This window comes from Chinchilla lanigera, unplaced genomic scaffold, assembly GCF_000276665.1.
Source record: "Chinchilla lanigera isolate Chin_1 unplaced genomic scaffold, ChiLan1.0 scaffold00083, whole genome shotgun sequence".
Taxonomy (NCBI): Eukaryota; Metazoa; Chordata; class Mammalia; order Rodentia; family Chinchillidae; genus Chinchilla; species Chinchilla lanigera.
The window spans coordinates 7,007,731-7,028,521 of NW_004955484.1; the positions used below are offsets into that span (position 1 = coordinate 7,007,731).

A 20,791-nucleotide genomic window follows, 5' to 3' on the forward strand; every position below is an offset into this window, starting at 1 on the left:
TTTTGGTTTTGGTTTTGGTACCGGGAATCGAGCTCAGGGCCTGGCACTTGCCAGGCAGGCGCTGTGCCGCTGAGCTATATCCCTGGCCCTCTTGTCGCTTTTGGTGTTCTCCGCCACCATGAAGTGTGGCACTCTGCCTTGGAGCCAGCCGAGTATGGTCTGAAACCTCCACCAGCTGTGAGCTAATAAACCTTTCCTTCCTTAGTTTGGGGCGTTAGGTATTTTGTCCCAGCAACGAGAGAAAAGTAACCAAGACATTAGGCAAAATGCATCCCAGGTTTTAAAATGCAGCCCTTCCCCATTGGATGGTTACTTTTTTTTTTTTTTTTTTTTTTTTTAGACAGGGTCTCACTATGCGGTTCAGGCTGGCCTCAGACTCCTGGTGATTCTCCTGCCTCAGCGGTCCATGTGCTGGGATTATAGGCATGTGCTACCATGCATGGCCTGATAATTACTTTTTATAAACAGGGTGGGCCTTCTGTATGTCTTAGTTCTCAGCAGAGTGTCTTTTTTACTTTCTGGTTCTCACAAAATCTGGTTGAGTACCTTTTAAACAGTAAATGGCTTGTTAGGGTGTGGTCCTGGACTTGACCCCCAGTATGGAGTGGCGTAAGCACAGGGACAGAGGAAATCTGTCACTCTGAGTGACCTCTGCTTACAACTCTCTAATGCCTCCCCCTTTTTGAGACAGTCTCCCTCCCTGAACTCTCTACATCCTCCTGCCTCAGCCTCCTGAGTACTGAGATTACAGGTGAGCACCACCACAGCCAGTCAGAACCTATCATTTTATATGACCCAGAGTTGAAAGTGAAGCAGCTTTACTTCTACATTTTGTGGGCGGAGGCAATTACAAATTCCTGCCCATGTTATAGGGAGAGGAAATTAGATTTAATGCCTTCAAAATCTAAGGGACAACAGAAAAACAAACTCTGATCAGGTTCTATATTTAACTTGATTTTCAGAGTAATTATATGCAGGCATAGTGGCACATGCCTGTAATCCCAGCACTAAGAGGCTGAGGCAGGAGGATCCTAAGTTTGAGGTCAGCCTGGACAACACAGCAAGACCCTGTCTCAAAAAAAGGTGGAAGACTTTGGGTGTAGCTCAGTGATTGAGCCCTCGCCTATGTGCGTGATTCTGCTCGAGTTCAGTCCCCAGCCCTGAGAAAAATAAACTGGCTACTATAACAATAGCTCCCAAATCATGAGATATGATTACCCAGTATGTGCACGGGAAGGAATCTAGACAAGACTCTTTCTAAATTTTTTTTTTTTTTTTTTTTTTGTCTTTTTGAGACAGCGTCTCACTATGGAGTTCAGGTTGGTCTTGAGCTCATTTTGTAGCCCAGGCTGGTCTTGATCCTCCTGCCTCAGCCTCCCAAGTGCTGGGATTACAGGCGTGCGCCACCACACCCGGCTTAGACTGAAGATTCTGAACACGTCTAGACCATACTGTTTCAGTGTTTGTGTAGTTGGAGATCATTTTTTTTCTCACTGTTGGGCATTGAACCTGGGGTCTTCGCACGGAGTTCTATCCTTAGCCCTTTTTTACTTATTTTGATACGGGGTCTCACAAAGTCACTAAAGGCCAGGATAACTTGTGATCCTCCTGCCTCAGCCTCCCAGTGCTGGGATTACAGACCCGTACCAGCAGGCCTATAGTGGAGGCAGATTCTCCTATGGAGACAGAAGCAAGGCAGTCATGAGACTAATTCTGGGCCCTCGATGAAAAGGAAGGAGGGCGCGCACTTACTAAACGGCGCTTCTGCTCCGGTGTGCGGGGGGCCGGGCGTGGCCCCCTTCACAAAGCCCTGGGGAAGTCTGCTGGAGCTGGCGTGGCTGCACATGTTTTCGGAACTGAATGCATATGCAGACCGGCAAGGAGAAAATAATGAAGAGGCAGGAAATGCCTGTTGCTAACTTTTCCTTGTCTTAGAAATAACAAACGAGCCCATCTGCGAATGTGTTCCCAAGAAAGAAATGGAGAGGGCTGACCAGGAACGGCAGGGCCGCACGGGGGAATCCCTCCGCCGCAAGCGACTCCTTTGCAGGAGAAATTGCAGCTGAAGCACAATGTTCTAAGCCCAGCAGGAGCCGACCAAATTCAGGGGACAGAAGAGGACGGACAGCGTTGCGGCGGGACACAGCCGGCCACAGGAAGCCACAGGAAGCCCTGCAAGCCAGGGCTCGTCCTGTGGGACAGATGAGGGGACGGGAGGGCAGCGCACGCCAGGTTTGTAGAAACTTTCCTGCCCAACGCCAAGGGCCGCGCCCTCCAGGGACCCTCGGCTGTATCCACAGGAGCCTCTGAGAACAGCAGCTCCCGAGCTCCCCAGACGCCCGAGAGTGGCTCTGAGCTAAGGGAACAGTCCGTCTCCTGCAGCTCGGAGAAAAGCAAGGGGACATTGGGGACTTTCTTGTGCAGAAGAGCAGCTGCACACACGGACACCGTGTATTAGCGGGCGACTAATGAGGCTGTTTGTATTCTTCCATCAGGAGGACACCGAGGGACTCCTGAGGGTTCGCCCGGTCCTGCTCTTTATGCTAGCTAATGAAGGCAGCAGAACTTCCCGGCCCCTCGTCCTGCCCTGGCCCCTGTGGGCAAGGGGGGCAGGTGTCACTGTTTTTGGTCTGTGTGCACACCCGCCCCGCTTCAGAAAAGGGCCTGGGCATTGCACTGGCTCGCACTGCCCGGGAGTTTAGTAGGAAGGACTCTTGAGGACAAGCAGGACCAAGCCACATCTTTATAGGGGAGGCAAGCAGAGCTCAAAGAAAGAAACATTGTTAGCATCTGACTGGAGGTAGACTCAAGAATTCTGACCCCAGCCAGATGTGGTACAGCACTCCTGTAATCCCAGCACTTGGGAGGCTGAGCCAGGAGGATCGGGGCCAACCTGGGCTACATAATTCAAGGCCAGCACATACTACATAGGACAGCCTGTCTCAGAAAAGAAAAAAGAAAAGAGGGAGGCAAGGGGAGGGAAATAAAATTCTGATTCTGGGTGTGATTTAATAATCCCAGCTACTAGTGGAGCATAGTGGTACAGCCTGTAATCCCAGTACTTGGGAGGCTGAGTCAGGAGGAGCGCCACAAATTCAAGCATAGTGAGTTCAAGGCCAGCTTGAACTATATAGCGAGATCCTGCCTCAAAAAAAGTAATTGGGAGGCTGTGGCAGGACTGCAAATTCAAGACCAGCCTGGGAAATTTATCAAGATACGCCAGATAGGGGTTGGGGATTTAGCTCAGCGGCAAAGCGCCTGCCTGGCAAGTGCAAGGTCGTGAGTTCGGTTCCCAGTACCGGAGAAAAACCAAAAAAAAAAAAAAAGACAAAAAGATACGCCAGATATGGTGCTCTACGCCTATGTATCGGGAGGGGGCTGAGACAGGAGCATCGCTGGGTTCTAGCGCACAGTGAGTTCAAGGCCAGCCTAAGCTACACAGAAACTATCTAGACTACATACAAACTATCTGAATAAATAAGTGAATGCTGGAGATGTAGCTCAGTGGTAGGGGCCCTCAGTGGTAGGGTTCAATTTCCCTATACCACCCCCACCCAAAAACTGTACTATTTTGATGGCTGAGTTTTCCTAGATCTCCTTAGCTATTTCACAAGTAAAATGTAAGAGCCCTATGCACTCCCCACCTTTTGTCCTCCTCTGTTTTTTTTTTCCTTTTTGTTTGGGGTTTCTTTGTCTTTTTGAGACAGGGTCTCCCTATGCAGTTCAGGCTGGCCTTGAGCTCACTTTGTAGCCGAGGCTGGTCTCCAACTCGAAATGATCCTCCTGCCTCAGCCTCCCAAGTGCTGGGATTACAGGCGTGCACAACGCCTGGCTTCTGTTACTCTCTTGGTTATCTATCACTTAAAAATTCTTGGCCTTTTGACAGTATCTCTTCGCTGTTCCATCGGATAATTTTACTGTGACTTTTACTTACACAGATTTGAACTCTTCTCTGTTCTGTCTCATACTTTCAAGCTTAAAGGGAAAAGCACCAAGATTTCCTGTCTTGACTACGTCGTACTCACCCTGGCTGCTACTCCCCACCGGCCTTGGCCTGCGGAGCTCCTGCCCTGGCTCTGGCCCGCAAACCCGTGAGTTCCCCACTGGCTGTCGCTGGGAAGCAGGCGCGACCCGGGGCATTCACGCGGGGCAGAGCCTTCTGTGGGCCTCCCAAGCGCTGAATGTGAGCCTGGCAAAGGAGACCGTCAGTCATGGCCGCGGAGCGGTCCTCCTGCCGGAGTCACCGTGACTCGGCAGAATTTGACCCCAGCTCGGCCACACCCCGCTCTTTATGGGGCCCATTCCCTGATAAGGCGATTTCCCGCGGGGAGAGGCCAGGCCGAACTCCAGCTGAAACGTCCCCCTTGGGTCCCCAGGGGTCCGGGACAGAGCAGACCGGCCTGCCGCCCACCCCAAGTCTTTGAGGCCTCGCTCACTCTTCAACCCCCAAAGGACCTTCTGGACTTGGACACCAGGGGTGTCTACTGCGTGCCCACGTCCCTTTCCGGTTACTCCGCTTTGGAGCCCGCCGCCCGGTGCCCAGGGTGCGCGCCTCGCCCCACCCACCCACTCTCCGGGCACCTCGGGAGGCAGTGGGCCGGGCCGGCCGGCGGGATATAAAGCGCGGAGCTCTGCCCGCCGCTCCCTGGACGCCTTGGAATCGCAGCTCAAGCATCCGGCTGCTTTCCAGCCCAGGCTAGGTCGCCCCGGCAACCAGAGGCCCAGCCAATCAGCGTTCGGGAGGCAGGACTCTGCGGCGGCGCTCTGTGGAAGCCATGGCGGGTAAGTCCCGAGCTCCAGCTTCGTTGGTCTGGAGGAGACCGCATAGCCTTTGTTTCTTGGTCCAAAACTGAAAAGCTGAAGATTGTCGGGTTCCGGGATGATCCTTTTTTTTTTTTTTTTTTTTTTGTCTTTGAGACAAGGTCTCGGTATGCAGTTCATGCTGGCCTTGAGCTCACCTTGTAGGCCAGGATGGTCTGGAAGTCACAACGATCCTCCTGCCTCTGCCTCCCGAGTGCTGGGATTACAGGTGTGCTGTGCGTCAGCACACCCGGCCTTCCGGGATGATCCTTCACCAGTCCCCGGAGAAGAACTTCTGTGTCTACCCCAGAGTGGTGGATGCCCCCTTAACCGCCCTTACAAACTCTGGTGGCCTTTAGGGAAATACCCAGGGAAGCAAAAATCCCCGCCAAGCCAGGTTGAAAACTGACCATCAAGGACCAAATGTGACCCACTGTCCGTAGCTTCTTTGGCCTTGTACTATTTAAAACATTTTAGAGCAGGCTGCTAACACCTAAAATCCAAATAGATGGTTTCACTTAAAAGGTGTGCATTTGCAGCCTCTGGAGGAAAATGGGAAGATCTGACCATTGTAGGGCTGGAGTGGGGGAACCAGCTGTCTGGTTGGAGAGAGAGGAGGCCCAGCTCCAAGCAGCCGGGCCCCGGAGACATTTGTGACCCCTAAGTTTGGCGAACCCCTTCTGGTATTGGTCCATATCAGTGGCATCAGTGGCCCTAAAGGTCCCCACTGTTCTGATGCCTGCTCGCCCCCTGACGCACCCGCTACCAGCCAGCACTGCGAGGGGCTGAGAGCTTTTCCAGGGGGCCTTGCTCTGAGACTGGCCAGCGCTAGGACTTAGAAACCATTGCTCAACGGGGCGGGACCCACCTGTCCGGGTCTCCTTTCCCTCTAACCTGTGTCCCCTCTGAAAACACACAAGGCACAGACATGGTCTAGAATCTCATCTTGCTAAAAGGTGAGGAGAGAGATTGCCTTTGCGTTTGACATGCAGATCTGTAGTTGTCAGAGCTGTTGGCTGGAAACCCGAGGGTGAGATGCTGGGCGAGACCCAGGGAAGGGCTTTCGCCAGCTGGCGAGGCCTCCTGCGGGCGCTTTCCTAGCTGCTGTTTCTCTCTGCAGCCCCTTACCCACGGCTTAATTTCCAAGCCCGCTAGTGGGTCCCTGAAACTGTACGGCATAGAACCCTGTGTACACTGACCTTTCCTGCACCGACATGCCTGCTTAACTTCTAAGTTAGGCCCAGTAAGAGATTAACAACAGTAAGTAATGATAAGACAAGTATAACACTCTACCATAATAAAAGTTACTTAAAATTAATGACTCAAGCCAGGCGTGGTGGCGCACACCTGTAGTCCCAGCACTCGCGAGGCTGAGGGAGGAGGATCACTGTGAGTTGGAGACCAGCCTGGGCTACAAAAGTGAGCTCAAGGCCAGCCTGCACCATAGTGAAACTCTGTCTCAAAAAAAAAAAAAAATGAACCGTTTATTTCTGCAGTTGTCCACTTAACATGTTTAGATCTCGGGTGACTGTAACTGAAATTAAGGAGGAGCTAGTGTGTTTCATTCTTCAGCTGCCCCAAGGCCTTTGTTCCCCTGCCTCCTGTTAGGGCAGGAACTGTTTTCTAATCCTAGAGTCTATTCTATACTTAGGGGTTTTTTCCCCCTCACCTTCATACTGAGGATTGACTTAGGGGCTTTACACTCAGCTATATTCCCACCTTTTCTTTTCTTTTCTTTTTTTTTTTTTGAAGCAGGGTCTTGCCCAAGTCGCAGAGTTGCCCAAGCTGGGTTTAAACTTTCGATCCTCCTGCTTCATCCTCCCAGAGTGCTGGTATTACAGGCTTACACCGTTACACCCTCAGCTTGTATTTATGTCTAACAGACATGAAGATGTGGGTGGTACTGAGGGACGATGGGAAGATCTGGATCTTGGATAACCAGGTTTAGCTGTACAAAACTAACTAATTCTTCAGGTTCACTGAAGCATCCGGGGTACTTGTTTGCAGCTAAGAGATGCAGCTGACTCGAAGGCACACTCCCCTTGGGATTTAGAGGATGGAGGGAGCAGAGGGAGAACATGTGGAACTGATCTCAGGGCTTGTCCTTTATTTCTAGTAGTTTTTCTTTGATTGCTTGTTTTTCCTGACAAAAAGATCATGTTAATGATAAATCCTTTTTTTTTTCAAGGAATAAATATTGTTGCCAAGCGTGTGGTGGATGCCTGTCATCCCAGCACTCAGGAGGCTGAGACAGGAGGATCTTGTGCGTTCGAGGCCAGCCTGGGCTACAAAGTGAGCTCAAGGCCAGCCTGACCTACATAGCGACACCCTGTCTCAAAAAAAAAAAAAATTGTCAGTGACTTTCTCCACAAAGCGGTGTGCCACCACCCCTTTCTTGGCCACTTTGTTATTAAGCTTCCCCTGTCGGGCACCCATGATCCCCTGCAGCTTGGCAGAACACAGTTTAACCTGGAAGGCGAGAAGAAACTGTAGGTTTCCGATAGGCTGGAGGGTCTGAAGGCAGAGAGGAGCGGGGGTGCTGGGGCAGTAGGTGAGCACAGAGGTCAGCCCCCAGGGGACGGCCCGGAGACTTCTGGCCGCCAGGGGTGTAGGCTCCTTCGAGACGAAGACTGGCATCGCTTTGCAACAGCGATGAACCCAAGTGCTCAGGACAATGCGTGGTGAGTAGAAGGCGCCCAGTAAAGAACTGCGGAGGCTGAGAGGGTTCATTTGTGAGAACATGGACGTCGGCGGGGTTGGCCGGTGGGGGCGTGGAGTAGACATGCAGACAACGGCGCCCGGCAGGGTGCTGCACACCTGTGACCTCAGCTATTAGGGAAGCTGAGGCGGGAAGATCACAAGTCCAAAACCAGCCTGGGCAACTTACCAAGATCCTCAAAATAAAAAATAAAGGGCTGGGGATGTAGCTTAGTGGTAGAGCACTTGGATGAGTGAGGCTCTGGATTCAAATCTCGGTATTGCAAAACAAAAAAGGGGTAGGTGGTAGAGAAGGAAGAAGGGCTTTCAAGTTCATGAAGAAGTCACGGTGAACCAAGAACATATTTTAATGAAGCCCCTGCTTAATTTGGGCCTGTGATTTGACAGCACAGACACAGATGCATTAACAAAGATGGAAGCTGGGCGACGTGGCCCACACCTGTCGTCCCAGCACTCAGGAGGCTGAGGCAGGAGGACTGCCACAAGTTCATGGCTAGCCTGGGCTACACAGCAAGAACTGGTCTCAAAAAACAAAACAAAAAAAGATGTGATAGGACATGACAGTATAAGTCAGTGGTTGAGCCCTGGGTTCAACCCCCAGCCCCAAACTACGACGAAACCAGATGTGCGAGCTGTGTTAGGTACACTCGCTTTAGTTGAGACTTCTGTCTGATGCCCTCCATGTCAAGCAGAAACGGGTGTGAGGCCCAGACCCTGAGGACAAGCCTGTCTTTCCAAACTCGGAGCAGATCTCTGGGCTGGGGAAGGCCTTCCTAACAGACTAGCCCCGAAGCAACAGTTTCCCTTTCCCATCAGAGTCTAAGAAAGTAACGTCCCAGCTGTCGCTGGCCATTTAAGTGGCAGGAAAGGGAAATGAACCTTCAAGTCCAGAAAACACAGTTTGGGCCATTAATAAAAGGTGTGGAAGGGAGAGAGGGCGCCTCGGGCGAGCCAGGAGATCCCTAGAGCTTCGGCCCCCAGGACGTCAAGGGGTCAAGGGACACGCGACGTTGGGCGCTGGCACCGTGCCTGGCTTGGCCCTTGCCCCCGGGCTTCTAGGTTGGGCAGCAGCCGCTGTACCGGGCGCGGCCTCACAAGGCCGCCCCTGGACGGCCCGGGCTGGGACCGGAGGGGAGGCCGCAGAGGCCCGGCCTGTCCTTCCTGCACGCCGCGCCCGCTCCCCTCCCCGCCTCGGCTCCTCCCGGCCGGCGCCTCGGCGTCTCTCCGCCCCCGCGTGGCCGTGGGCTTGTGCGGCTCTTCTGATGGAAGCGGAGGCCCGCACACGGCCCGCGGTCGGTGGGCCCGCTCTTCCCCACACCCACGCTGCCCCGTGAGTTCTAATAAAGCTCCCTCCAGTGACATTAAAAAAGAGGCATAGGAACTCGTAACGCAGGAGTATTGCCTTTGGGCAGTAAGTCTCCTGATCTACTCTTCAATGTTCCGTTCATTAAAAATGCATGTTTTTTAAAAAACAATACTAGGGATCAAACCCAGAAACACTACCACTTAGCTACATCCCCAGGCCTTTTTATTATTTTATTTGACACACGATCGCTAGTTGCCCCAGCTGTTCTCAAAGTCTCAATTCTCCTGCCTCGGCCTCCCGGGTAGCTGGGATTATAGGCGTGCTCTAGCCTGCTCCTTTTTTAAAATTTTGGAAGGTGAGCTCTTCGAGCAGAGGTGGATATCCTGACTCGATTATTTTCTGCGAAGTGCCTTTATTGTTTTCTCGCTCGGGAAATGCTTAATACCCATGGGCAGTGGAAGAAAAATTGACAAAGCAGTGTTTAGTAAGTGCTGATAACGTAAAGGTAAGTCACGAAGAAAATGTCGATCAGAGTTTCAGAGGCCCCTGCTCCTCCCATATCGGGGACCTGGCCAAGGTGCCTTCTGCCTGTATGAGGGGTGCGGGGGAAGGGTGAAGTAAACAGGCAAATTCAGTAGTGCGGGGAGGGAGCTGGGGGGCCAGTGCCTCAGGACCGGCGGAGACAGACACTCCAAGCCAGCCCGCTTACTGGCTGTGTACAATGGTAGGAGGGGCGAGCGGGAGATCCTAGGTCTGCACAAGACTCAGGTCGATGACTCACCCGGCAAGGGGTAATCCTGGGGTGACTCAAGCGGGAGATGATCCCGTGCTAAGAATGATCCCGCCCTGCAGTGCTTCTTAATCTTAGTGGTCTTAGTTTAGTCTTAAGGGGTGGGAGAGGATAGCCTCCCTAAAGAGTTAATGGTGCCGGGCGTGGTGGTGCACGCCTGTAATCCCAGCAACTCGGGAGGCTGAGGCAGGAGGATCGTTGTGAGTTCGAGGCCAGCCTGGGATACAAAGTGAGCTCAAGGCCAGCCTGAACTGCATAATGAGATTGTCTCAAAGACAAAACAAAAAAGAGTTAATGGGAAATCTCACAAGGGTGATGCCCATATATCCCGCAGGGAAGTATGCAAAAAAAGTAGCGTTAAATCCGTGCGTTAAAAAGAAAAGGGGTGAGAACTTGCTGACTCCCTTTCCCCGGGCCGCTCAAAGCGGGTGAACCACTTCCACAGCATTCAAATCACCATGGAGCTCCTATTCCACTCTTACTTTAAAAAGAGTCCAAAGTCCAGCGCAGAGCCGCGCGTTCAGCCTTCCCGGCCCCACGGCTCCCGGCTCCCGCGGCTTCCCAGGGAGCCGCAGTCACTCACACCGAACAGAACCCCGCAGGCGCTGGGTCTGCCGGCCCCGCCCCTGGTCAGCACCATCTCCGTGCGGACCGGAGGCCCCGGCACAGATTCTCAGCGCAGGCGTGGACAGCCTCCTTTTCCTGCTCTTCCCCTGCTCGCCCCGCACACAAATACTTGTGTTTTCCTCGGTCTGGATATTTTCAAGTTTTCCCAGCTTTACCGCTTCACCCGTAAACCTGGGTGCCTGCTTAGTTTCTCTGGGCCTTGTATCCCCCATAGCGCAGCGCTCTAACTGGGTTTGCTGCCGCTGTAACAATACTTGTGACCGGCCAGCGGTCAGGTACAGAATTTTTCCTCACAGTTCTGGAGGCTGCAAGTCCCAGCTCAGGCGTCTTCAGGCTGGAGGGGCTCCTGAGCCGCACCCTCCAAGGGAAGCAGGCGGCGCGGTGTCCTCACCTGGGGCAGCGGAGGGAGCCGGCTGAGCAGCTGCATGGGCTTCCTTTTATAAAGCCCTTGGTCCCATTAACTGGTACCGAGCCCCCGTGGCCCAGTCACCTCCTACGGGACCCATCTCTTACACTATCACATTGAATGACACTTGGTGTCATTCTAACGAGGGCAGGTGCGTTGCAGCAGTGGCTCGCACATAACAAGCACCCATTAAATGCTGCTATTGCAAAAGTGAAGGCTAGTGCATGCCTGTGATCCCAGCACTCAGGAGGCTGAGGCAGGAGGATCACTGTGAGTTCGGGGCCAGCCCGGGCTACAAAGTGGGTTTAAGGCCAGCCTGAATTGCATAGCAAAACCCTGTATCAAAAAGACCAAAAAAATAAAAAAAAAATTTGAAGCACTTTTATTCTAATAACTTTATTTCTACAGAAGAGGAAGTCCAAGAAAAAAAATCAGTCTTTCTCCCTGCCTCTACCTCTTTGCCATTTTTTAATTAATTAACCAATTTTTTTTTTTTTTTTTTTTTTTTTGTCTTTTGAGACAGGGTCTCACTGTGCAGTTCAGGCTGGCTTTGGGCTCACTTTGTAGCCCAGGTTGGTCCTGAACTCGCAGTGATCCTCCTGCCTCAGCCTCCCGAGTGCTGGGATTACAGATGTGTGCTACCATGCCCAGCTCTTTGCCATCTCTAGTTCAAAAAATTAATAGTTTACTGTGATCATTCCTTACTTTTTCCCCTCGTACCAATCTGTATAAATCTACAGATACGTAATTTTCCTTCCTTCTCTCAAATGAAAATAGATTCACATTCATTTGCTTTTCATTTAACAATACAGCATGGGTATCTTCCTTCCTTCCTTCCTTTTTTCTGATGCTGGGGATCAAACCCAAGGCTTCAGGCATGCTAGGCAAGTACTGTGCCACGGGGCTATAGCCCCGGTCCTTCAAGGCTGGCCTTGAACTCACTATGGAGCCCAAGATGTCCTCAAACTCACAGCAGTCCTCCTGCCTCAGCCTCCTGAATGCTAGGACTACAGGCTTGTGCCATCACAGGCACAGCAAACCAGGTGGTGCATGGCTGCAGGTCCAGCTCTTGGCAGCCTGCAGCAGAGGGATAGCGTTCACTGCCACCCTGGGCTACATAACAAGACTTTGTTTCAAAGAGCAAACAGAACCCTCCCCCACAAATCCTGTCCTAGGGATAGGGCTACAGTTTATCCACATATTCCTCCTAAGTAGACAACCAAATTGTATCTAATTTTTGCAATGAAACGAACAGTGCCATAACTTCCTTGCTCCTATATATCCTGATATATTTAGTCCGTAGAACACAGCCCCCAAAGTTGGTGATCTAGGTCAAAGATTCATGTCTAAAAATTTAAAAGATATAACCTGTTTTCCCAAAACTGGAGGCAATTCATCTTTCCACCTGTTAAAGGCCAGTTTTCCTATTATCTATATAGCTTTCAATGTTATTTGTCTTATTTTTTTGCAATCTTATGCATAAACAATGGGTAAATTTTGACCTGCTTTTCCTGGCAGGCCAGCCAGCTGGAGAATCTTTTTGTTTATTGCTGCTAGTATTTCTCCCTCTGGGAATGGGCTGACCATATCCTTTATCGAGTGTTCGCTAGTATCCTTTGTCTTCTAATCATTTGTAGGCATTTTTTGAGATTTTAATTCTTTCTGGTAAGAGTTGCAGATTTCTGGTTCCAGCCGATTGTCTTTTGATTCTGCTTATGGTATCTTCTGCCAGCCATTTTTTTTTTTTTTTTTTTTTTTTTTAAATGCAGCTTTCTCTGTCAGGCTTTTCCACTATGCTTTATTCTAGTTCTTCTTTATTTTATTTTAATTAATTAATTAATTTTTATATTTTAGTCTTTCTTTAAAAATGATTCTCAGAGCGGATGTAGTGGCCCACGCCTGTAATCCTAGCACTTGGGAGGCTGAGGCAGGATGGACACGAGTTCAAGGCCAGCCTGGGCTGCAGAGCGAAAGAGCCTGTCTTCAAAACAAAACAAAACCACAAAGTACTCCCAGCACCTACCCACAAAAATTGCTTTTGTGTCCTTTTAGTCACTTCCCCAGGGCCAGACTAGGCACTATATTGACTTAATACCTACATTAGTTTTCTAAGGGGACCATTTTATCTTCATAGCGCTGGCTATTTATTATGCCGGCATCATTCATTCAATTGTTTATTAAATGCCTCTTTTAATTCATTAGTACTTCTTTTCTCTTCCTTTTCTTCCCCATGTGGGAGGTCACTCCCAGGGCTTCCGGCTGCGCCGCAGCCCCATGCACTGGCGCTTTCCCTCTGGCTGGGGGATGGTGCTGTGGCTTCTGTCCTCACCGACTCTCATGTTGAGATTGAATCCCCTTTGGGAGGTATGAAAGGGTGGGCCGGGCAGGGCTGGTGGTATATCCCTGTAATCTCAGCTGTCTGGGAAGTTGAGGCCGGAGGATTGAAAATTCAAACCCAGGCTGAGTAGCCTGGCAATTTAGCAAGCCTCTGTCTCACAATTTAAGGGAGTCAGGCATGGTGGCGCATGCGTATAATCCCAGCACTCGGGAGGCTGAGGCAGGAGGATCGCTGGAAGTTCGAGGCCAGCCTGGGCTACTTAGTGAGTTCAAGGTCAGTCTGAACTGCATAGTGAGACCCTGTCTGAAAAAATCTAAAAAAACTCTGCAATCTGAACACACCTAAAGGTTCCTTAGGGTAAGGGGCACAGGCTGCGCTGGGCTCCTCCATACGCCTCTCGTGTGTCTAAGCCATCAGGAAAGCACTCATCATACTGGCTCACTCAGAGAGGACGTCCTTCAACTACGCCATGAAGGAGGCTGCTGTAGAGGCTCTGAAGAGGAAAGGATGGGAGGTGGCCGAGTCCGACCTCTACGCCATGAACTTCAATCCCCTCATTTCCAGGAAGGACATCACAGGTAGGCACGCCCTCTCCCTTTGTGGAATCACTGGCCTGTGGGCTCTGCGGCTCAGCCTCCGTCTCTCTGGCTCCAGCCTCTCCCGTTGCTCTTGCCAGGTACGCTGAAGGACCCTGAGAACTTTCAGTATGCTGCCGAGACCGCTCTAGCTTATGAAGAAAGCCGCCTGAGCCCAGATATTGTGGCTGAGCAAAAGAAGGTGGAAGCTGCAGACCTTGTGATATTTCAGGTACGGCAGGGACAGAACATCAGAGGAGGTGGCTAGCACACCTGAGGTTTTTGTGCGTGTGTGTGTGTGTGTGTGTGTGTGTGTGTGTGTGTGTGGTACCAGGAATCGAACTCACGACCTTGTGCTTGCCAGGCAGGCGCTTATGCCACTGAGTTATATCCCCAGCCCCCTGAGTTCTCAATTAGTCACCCAATTTGCTGTGGGAGCTTAGGAGTGACCACTCTGCTGCATTCTCTGTAAATATGAGTGACAGCTTCAAAGCTGCAGCATTAGCTGGGCATGGGAGCGCACGCCTATAATCCCAGTACTTGGGAGGCTGAGGCAGGAGGACTGCTGGGAGTTTGAGGCCAGCCTGAACTACATGGTGAGACCCTGTCTCCAACAAAACAAAAGCCCAAAGAAATCAAAGGCATAGCACTGCACAGACTCATGGGTTTTGTCAATCTGGCTGATTACTCTTTGCATACAGGCATGTGACTGCAAAGATGACTTAGAAGCTTTCAGCTTTTTTTCTCCTAATTGTCCCTAACGTTCCCTTCATGTCATGATTTCCCCTGGACTCTCAGGCCTGCACTTTGCCTGCTCTCCCTGACAGCTCTAGTTAGTAGAGATGTGTGAGACGTGCGCTCTCCTGGCAGTGTCCCGGCCAAGGGGCTGGCCCCGCGCAGTGTGCCGCAGCACCACCTGTGGCTTTCTTCTAAGCTGGCTCGCCATGCAGCAGTGGATATTGGGACTGTGCGTGCATCTTGACAGTTACCTTCCCTATAAGTGCCAGGCTGCTCCCACTGACCTTGCTGCTACCAGCTCCCACCAGGCTTTTGCCCTGTAAGTAGTGGGGATGGAACCCAGGGCCTCATGCATTCAAGCCACAGGCCTGCCACTGAGCTACATACCCAGCCCCCAGGTCACTGATATTGAACTTGGGGCATATACGGCTCTGGACACTTCAAAGGAAGGTGATACAGGCTGTAGTTTTTGCACTGTTCTGTCAGTTGCAAAGCGTCCAGTCCTTAAAAGTCCTTTCTCCTACCCTCAGGCCTGTGGCTATAAACCAATGCCACGTGACATTAGCCAGTGACCCACAGATGTCTTCTGTGTTTCTTTTTGTTTTTCTAGTGCTAGCATTTGAACCCAGGGCCTCACACATGCTAGGCAAGTGTTCTACCACAGAGCTACACAGAATGCCTGCTGGATCTGCACTGAGGCTGGCCATGAGGATTGCAGATTTGTATGTTTAACAGTTTTCTGACAAATCACAAAAAAAGCCTTGTTCTAGCAAAATCAATGAGCTATGGCAGTCTTTCGACACATAAAGTGTCCCAGAAAGGAGTGCGTCAGTTCATACCAAGGGACTGTCAGGGCTGGCTTTCTGCTCAACTTGAGAGACAGCAAACTTTTTGGTGGTGCCAATATGTGCTCTACCTCTGAGCTACACCCCCAGCACCAGTAAACTTCTAATACTTCCGAGCCAACCAGTTCTGTTTTCAGCTCTGACTGTAGAACACTCACAAGGGACCAAATCTCCTTGCCAACCAAACCCATGCGTGGATGCCCATCTGCCCCCTTGCCCTCGGAGTGTCAGAGATCTGAGCTGTGAGAGGCTATTCGAGACCAGCCAAGCCATCTTGTTACAGATGAGGTGAATGAAACAGACACGGTGGGGCTTGTGTAACCAAGGTCATGTGTCCAAGAGGCAGATTCAGGGCGCAGCTACAAGCCTTGCGGTCAACCCTATGTGTCTTCTGTTATACAACGACCTCTACAGCTCCTTTTCTGTAGATCAATAACCCTTTAAATGTGGGAGAGGCTATTACAACTAGCTTTCTATGAATCCCCTCCCCCGCCCGTTTGTAGTACTGGGGATTGAACCTAGGGAATTCTGAGCGACATCCTCAGCTATTTTCTTTTTTCTTTTTGACAGCGTCTTGCTAAATTGCCTAGGCTAGCCCCAAATTTGCAGTTCTTTCTCAGCTTCTCCCTTAGCTGGGGTGTAGCATCAAATCATCACATCCAGCTAGGCCTTTGCCATGGGAATTCCCTGATAAACCATAGTCACACACACACACAATTTTTGAGTGTTTTTTTTTTTTTTTTTTTTCCTAAATGATATGGTTTTGGTTTTTGTTTGTTTGTTTTTCTGGTACCGGGAATCGAACTCACAACCTCACACCTGCCAGGCAGGTGCTGTGCCGCTGAGCTAAATCCCCAGCCCCTAATGACAGGGTTTTATACCCATGTACACAGATGACAGTCATATATTTGGTACTATAAGTATTAAGCTTTTGGGAAAATACATGGGCATCACTTACTGAAGCCAGCTTATCTGTAATCTTTACTATTAAGACTTTGCTGCCGTGTGATTTCAGGGAAACAAATCTTATTTCATGTGACTTTATTCAGACCCAGCCAATATTTGTATTTTTAGGCAGAGACTGCAGTGCCAGGTTGGCTGGACAAGGAAAATAATTTTCTTTTTCCTTTTCTTGTTATTCTGTGAGTTGGACGGTGTCATATGTATTTCGTTCTTTTTTTTTTTTTTTTTTTTTTTTTTTAGTGATACTGGGGATTGAACCAGGGCCTTCAAACTAAGCTACATCCCCAGCCTTTTAAAAATTTGAGAATAGGTCTCGCTAAGTTCCGCAGACTGGGCCGGGACGTGCTGGCAGACACCTGCCCATGCCTGTAATCAGGAGGCTGAGACAGCAGATTGCCACAAGTTCAAGGCCGCCCGAGGCTAATACAGAGTTCAGGGTTACGGTTAGGGTTAGATCGAGCCTCAAAGAAAAAAAGTTCCCCAGACTGGATTTAATGCATCCCTGCCGACCTGACCACCAATGGTATGCATACGACTGTTCTGTAGGGTGCTTGTAGCACCTAATGGGACTGTCCCATGCTGCCCGATGCGACACCCATGCATGTACATACGACCTGTGGTTCAGGCCGCCTGGCAGCCAGACACACGAATTATAGCCATGTCATGAACGCGTTAAACTCGCACCCACCTCAGCCTCCTGGGAACCTGGACTACAGGTATGTAGTACCGTACACAGCTACTTTTCTCTTTCCTTCTTCTTCCTCCTCCTCCCTTTGCCCTCCTCTTTTTTTGGGGGTGTTGGGGATCCAACTCAGGGCCTCATCAGACTAAGCAAGTTCTCTACCACTGAGCTATACCTTCAGCCCTTCATTTTCTTAAATGTGCTAACTCCTCTGAGGGAATGACAAAAACCTCCCTGGTTCCTTCAACGGTGACATCGTGGGCACCGCCAAGCCCCGCAGGCCACCTTCTGTTCTTAGGGGAAGCGGGGAGCTGTCCTTGATCTGAGTCTCGGATGTTTTCTGCCCCGCAGTTCCCACTGCAGTGGTTTGGAGTCCCTGCCATTCTGAAAGGCTGGTTTGATCGAGTGCTCACAGGAGGGTTTGCCTACACCTATGCTGCCATGTATGACAAGGGCCCTTTCCAGGTAGGTGAATGGTTCTGAGTTTCCTAACAGCCAGGTTCTAGGTAGATTCTGTCCAGAGGCAGGATTCTGAGTACAACTAGACACTACTGCCTGCCTAGTACTGTGGGGAAATAGGGGAAAACGAAGTGTAGGCCAGGCGTGGTGGTGCGTGACTGTAATCCCAGCACTCAGGAGGCAGAGGCAGGAGCATTGCCTCAAGTCTGAGGTCAGCCAGGACTACATGGTGAGTTCAAGACCAGTATGAACTACATAGTGAGACCATGTCTCAAAAAAACCAAACCAAACCAAGCCAAGCCCAACCCAAAAACAACAAAAAGAAGTCATTTCACAGAAGTAGCCAGCAGCCACTGCTGGTTCCGGTGACAGTGACAGCCCTGACCTGTTGGCCACATGGGCATGTGGGGTCCCTGGCCTGCCCCTGGCTTGCTGCCTGTGGACATCTAGGCTAGGACTTCTACCTCTGCAGAGTCATGCTGTCTGGCTCAGAGGAGCCAAGGTATGAGGTAAGGTAAACAACAAATAAAGTGGACCTGTGTGTCCCTTTCCCTGGGGCTGGTTCGTTAATGTGCTGTGGCCAGGCAGTGGGGGGTGATGAAGCTTGTGTTTTCTTCCCCAGAACAAGAAGGCTGTGCTTTCCATCACCACCGGTGGCAGTGGCTCCATGTACTCACTGCAGGGCGTCCATGGGGACATGAATATTATCCTCTGGCCAATTCAGGTAACTCATTCTCAATGAGCCTTCAGGGGAATTCATTAATTGAACTTTCCGTGAGGTCCAAAACCTCCAGACAGTAGCTGAGAACTACTCAGATGTGAAGATAAAGCAGAGTAACAGCCAGGAGTAGAGGCACACCCCTAAAATCCTAGCCACTCAGGTAGCTAAGGCAAGAGGATCATCACAAGTTTAAGCCCAGCCTTGGCAAGTTAGCAAGATCCTGTCTCAAAATCAAAAACTGAAAAAAAAAAAAAAAGGAACATAGCTCAGTAAGAAGGCTCTGGGTTCAGTGCCCAGGGCCCCCCAAGAAGAACATAAAACTCATAGTAATGATTCACACCTATTGGGCATTTCCTTCAGAAACTTGCCTGATGTCTCAGACCTGTGTGTTAATAGCACAGTAAATGTCATTGTCTTTTTCTGGGCACGCCTGTAATCCCAGCACTCGGGAGGCTGAAGCAGGAGGATCATTAAGAGTTTGAGGCTAGCCTGGGCTACAAAGTGAGCTCAAGGCCAGCCGGAACTGCATAGGGAGACCCTGTCTCAAAAAGACAAAAACAAGGTCATTGTCTCTTAACCAAGAACTAGTATACCTGGCCCTTGATTTGTATAACTTGGGGCTCTGGTTCCCTCCAGATGACTCATACCTCCCTCCAACCTTCCTGGCCTGCTCTAACAGTCTGGTACAACCTCATAGACTACGTGAGCCCTGGATAGCTTTAGAAATCATTAGCCCACCCCATTTCAGAGACGGTAAGACTCAAGTCTGAGATGGGCTCTTTGGAGTGGCTGGACTCTGCAGATCATCTTTCCCAAGGAAGGGGGCTGCAAGCAGAGTAAAGTAGCTACCTGAATTCTCTTTTTTGTAAAGATTCATCTCCTTGGGGCTGGGGATTTAGCTCAGCGGCAAAAGCGCCTGCCTGGCAAGCGCAAGGTCGTGAGTTCGGTTCCCGGTACCAGAGAAAAACCAAAAAAAAAAAAAAAGATTCATCTCCTTATGTGGAGAGGCAGAGAAATGCACATCTGCATGCCTTGGCAAGAGTTAGCAGCTCAGAAGCTGCAATTCTCCCTAATGTAATAGAACTTTTGGCAGAAGGGCCAAGTTGGCACACCTTCAAGGTTTTATTAATTCCAAGAAGAGTATTGGGGCTGGGGATTTAGCTCAGCGGCACAGCGCCTGCCTGGCAAGCGCGAGGTCGTGAGTTTGATTCCCAGTACTGGAAAAAAACAAAACAAAACAAAAAAGGAAGAAGAGTATCGCTGAAGAAGCTAAAACAGGTAGCAGGTAGTGAGTGAGGCTGGGCAGGTGAGAGAGCAGAACTGTGCTCTGACCCTCCTGTGTGCACGTGGGGGACTAGTGCCTCTGGCCCTCAGTGTGCACTGCGTGGTTCTCTCCGGATGACTCACATTTCTCTCCAGTCTCCCTGGGCTTCTCCAGTTTTCTGCCACACACTATGAGCGCCCCGGACAATTTAAGAAATGACTTAGTGTGGCCAAGTCATTTAGCAGAGGCGCACTGGGAACCCGGACTGACACTTTTTTTATAGTACAAACTACACAGGGTTAGCTGTGATTTTTTCTATGCCTTGTGTCTCCCCAGAGCGGCACTCTGCACTTTTGTGGCTTTCAAGTCTTAGAACCTCAGCTGACATACAGCATTGGGCACACTCCACCAGATGTCCGAACTCAAATCCTAGAAGGATGGAAGAAACGCCTGGAGAGTATTTGGGACGAGACGCCACTGTATTTTGCTCCAAGCAGCCTCTTTGACTTAAACTTCCAGGCAGGATTCTTACTGAAAAAGGAGATACAAGATGAGCAGAAAAACAAGAAATTTGGCCTTTCTGTGGGCCACCATTTGGGCAAGCCTATTCCCACTGACAACCAGATCAAAGCCAGAAAATAAGATGGACTTGCATTTCTAACACACAAATCGAGGAATTTTTTCAGCTTCCTTCACTTGCTTTGAAGATTGTTTTCCCCTCAAGAAATGAATAGAAGGAACAGACTGCATTTGTATATTTTTAGAAAGTCTTACTATTAAATGTTATTCTTACTATTGATGCCTTGATGTATAGCCAAAATCTGGGTGCCAGAGACCAACTGGGATATAAAGCAGGCAGAAGTGTTTCCAGAAAGATGCTATAAAATATTTGTTAAGGTCATCTACACAATTTAATTTCTTCTGTTAGGGCTAAGTTTTTAAGGCTTTGGCTAGACAGTATTTTAACTCTCCAATGATCTATTTTAATTACGTCTGTATGGTTTATGGCAGAAGGGAATTGCTTAGAGAAAAAAGTGACTGGCTCTCTTCTTAAGGGACATAACTTGTTAGTAGTAGCTCACTGTTCATTTATGATGGATACTGATTTCAGTTACCACACAGTAACAAACATGCTCCACATGATATTACTCTCCCTTCACCGTATTTGTTATGTACAGTACAAATGCATTGAACTAATAAAAGTCTCTTCTTTAAGCTCACTCTTCAGATTTAATGTTTTCAAGGAAATAAACCAACATCCACAATCATCTGATACACTAAATGACTTCAAGAAGGAAGGTGTAATTGTGATACTTAAAAGTAGCCAGGTGTGATGGCACATGCCTGTAAATTCAAGTACTCTCAAGGCTGAGGCAGGACAATCACCAAGAGTTCAAGGACAGCCTGGGCTACACAGTGAGATATTGTCTCAAAAAACAAAACCAGGGCCAGGGACAGAGCTCAGTGGCACAAGTGCCTGCCTGGCAAGTGCAAGGTCCTGAGTTCAATTCCCAGTACCAAAAAACAAAAAACAAGAAACACCCAAGGAACAATAATAA

General features: G+C 49.9%; 1 protein-coding gene across 1 annotated transcript; it reads left to right on the top strand.

The window, feature by feature from the left end:
- The first annotated feature begins 4,642 nt into the window (after nt 1-4,642).
- On the top strand, nt 4,643-20,452 carry Nqo1 (NAD(P)H dehydrogenase, quinone 1). The gene is made up of 6 exons (XM_013503943.1): nt 4,643-4,782; nt 13,396-13,563; nt 13,662-13,792; nt 17,140-17,253; nt 17,870-17,971; nt 19,569-20,452. The coding sequence occupies exons 1-6, from the start codon at nt 4,776-4,778 to the stop codon at nt 19,872-19,874; spliced, it is 828 nt and encodes a 275-aa protein (XP_013359397.1). The 5' UTR covers nt 4,643-4,775; the 3' UTR covers nt 19,875-20,452.
- The last annotated feature ends 339 nt before the right edge of the window (nt 20,453-20,791 follow it).

Bases quoted from the DNA above. Each gene is read 5' to 3' on its own strand.
- Nqo1 (XM_013503943.1), top strand. The intron at 13,564-13,661 runs GTAGGCACGCCC...TGCTCTTGCCAG, and splicing joins TTCCAGGAAGGACATCACAG to GTACGCTGAAGGACCCTGAG. The intron at 13,793-17,139 runs GTACGGCAGGGA...TCTGCCCCGCAG, and splicing joins CAGACCTTGTGATATTTCAG to TTCCCACTGCAGTGGTTTGG.